This window comes from Wasmannia auropunctata, unplaced genomic scaffold (genome assembly GCF_000956235.1).
Source record: "Wasmannia auropunctata unplaced genomic scaffold, wasmannia.A_1.0 LD271015.1, whole genome shotgun sequence".
NCBI lineage: Eukaryota > Metazoa > Arthropoda > Insecta > Hymenoptera > Formicidae > Wasmannia > Wasmannia auropunctata.
Genome location: NW_012091875.1, coordinates 1 through 622, shown reverse-complemented (window position 1 = coordinate 622; position 622 = coordinate 1). Strand labels below are relative to the sequence as shown.

Genomic DNA, 622 nt, shown 5'->3' with positions numbered 1-622 from the left:
TTGTTCAAGCAGAAGACGGCATACGACTGCTTAAAGTATCGCGAGAATTACTGTCTAGAAACAAGGACCTTGGAGATTGTAAATGATTAGCTGAAACAAAAAGATAATACTTGTGCAACATATGTATCGACGTATTATTCCTCTTTAAAAATAATTACTTTCGGCCGAGTACGAAACTTTAGCATTTAACTTATACGCATTTAGTAAATTAACTTAATGTCACACATTTATGATTAACTTCTATGCAATATATAATTTATACTCACTAAATGTCAATTTATCATCGACGTGCCTCTTTCTACTAGTAAACGATGAACTATACAACAAGTTTGATGGGCCTTCGTGCCTATTTATCTGTGGAATAAGCGAACTGCATCCACTAGTACTTTCACTGGATTCCGAATTATCGTCCATTCCATTTGCTATTCCATTATTAGTCGGCGAAACAAACGAATTTAAGTCAGACCTATGCGACGTTACAGTCCTAATGTCTGCTTGTACCGCAGGAGTCGATGATATTAAACGGCCTATTCCACTTGGTCCAGCTGTTGCAGGTTCCATAAAATCTTCCGTCTGCAAATTTTGAATTTTAATAAGTAACATACATCTACGTCTCCACATG

At 36.3% G+C, this 622-nt stretch overlaps 1 protein-coding gene across 1 annotated transcript; it reads right to left on the bottom strand.

The window, feature by feature from the left end:
• Positions 1 to 4: 4 nt before the first annotated feature.
• On the bottom strand, positions 5 to 573 carry LOC105462092 (the record flags this gene model as incomplete). Its single annotated transcript, XM_011708620.1, has 2 exons — positions 5 to 90; positions 267 to 573. Coding segments are annotated over 2 exons (393 nt in total), but the record flags the coding sequence as incomplete, so codon positions are not given.
• Positions 574 to 622: the final 49 nt, after the last annotated feature.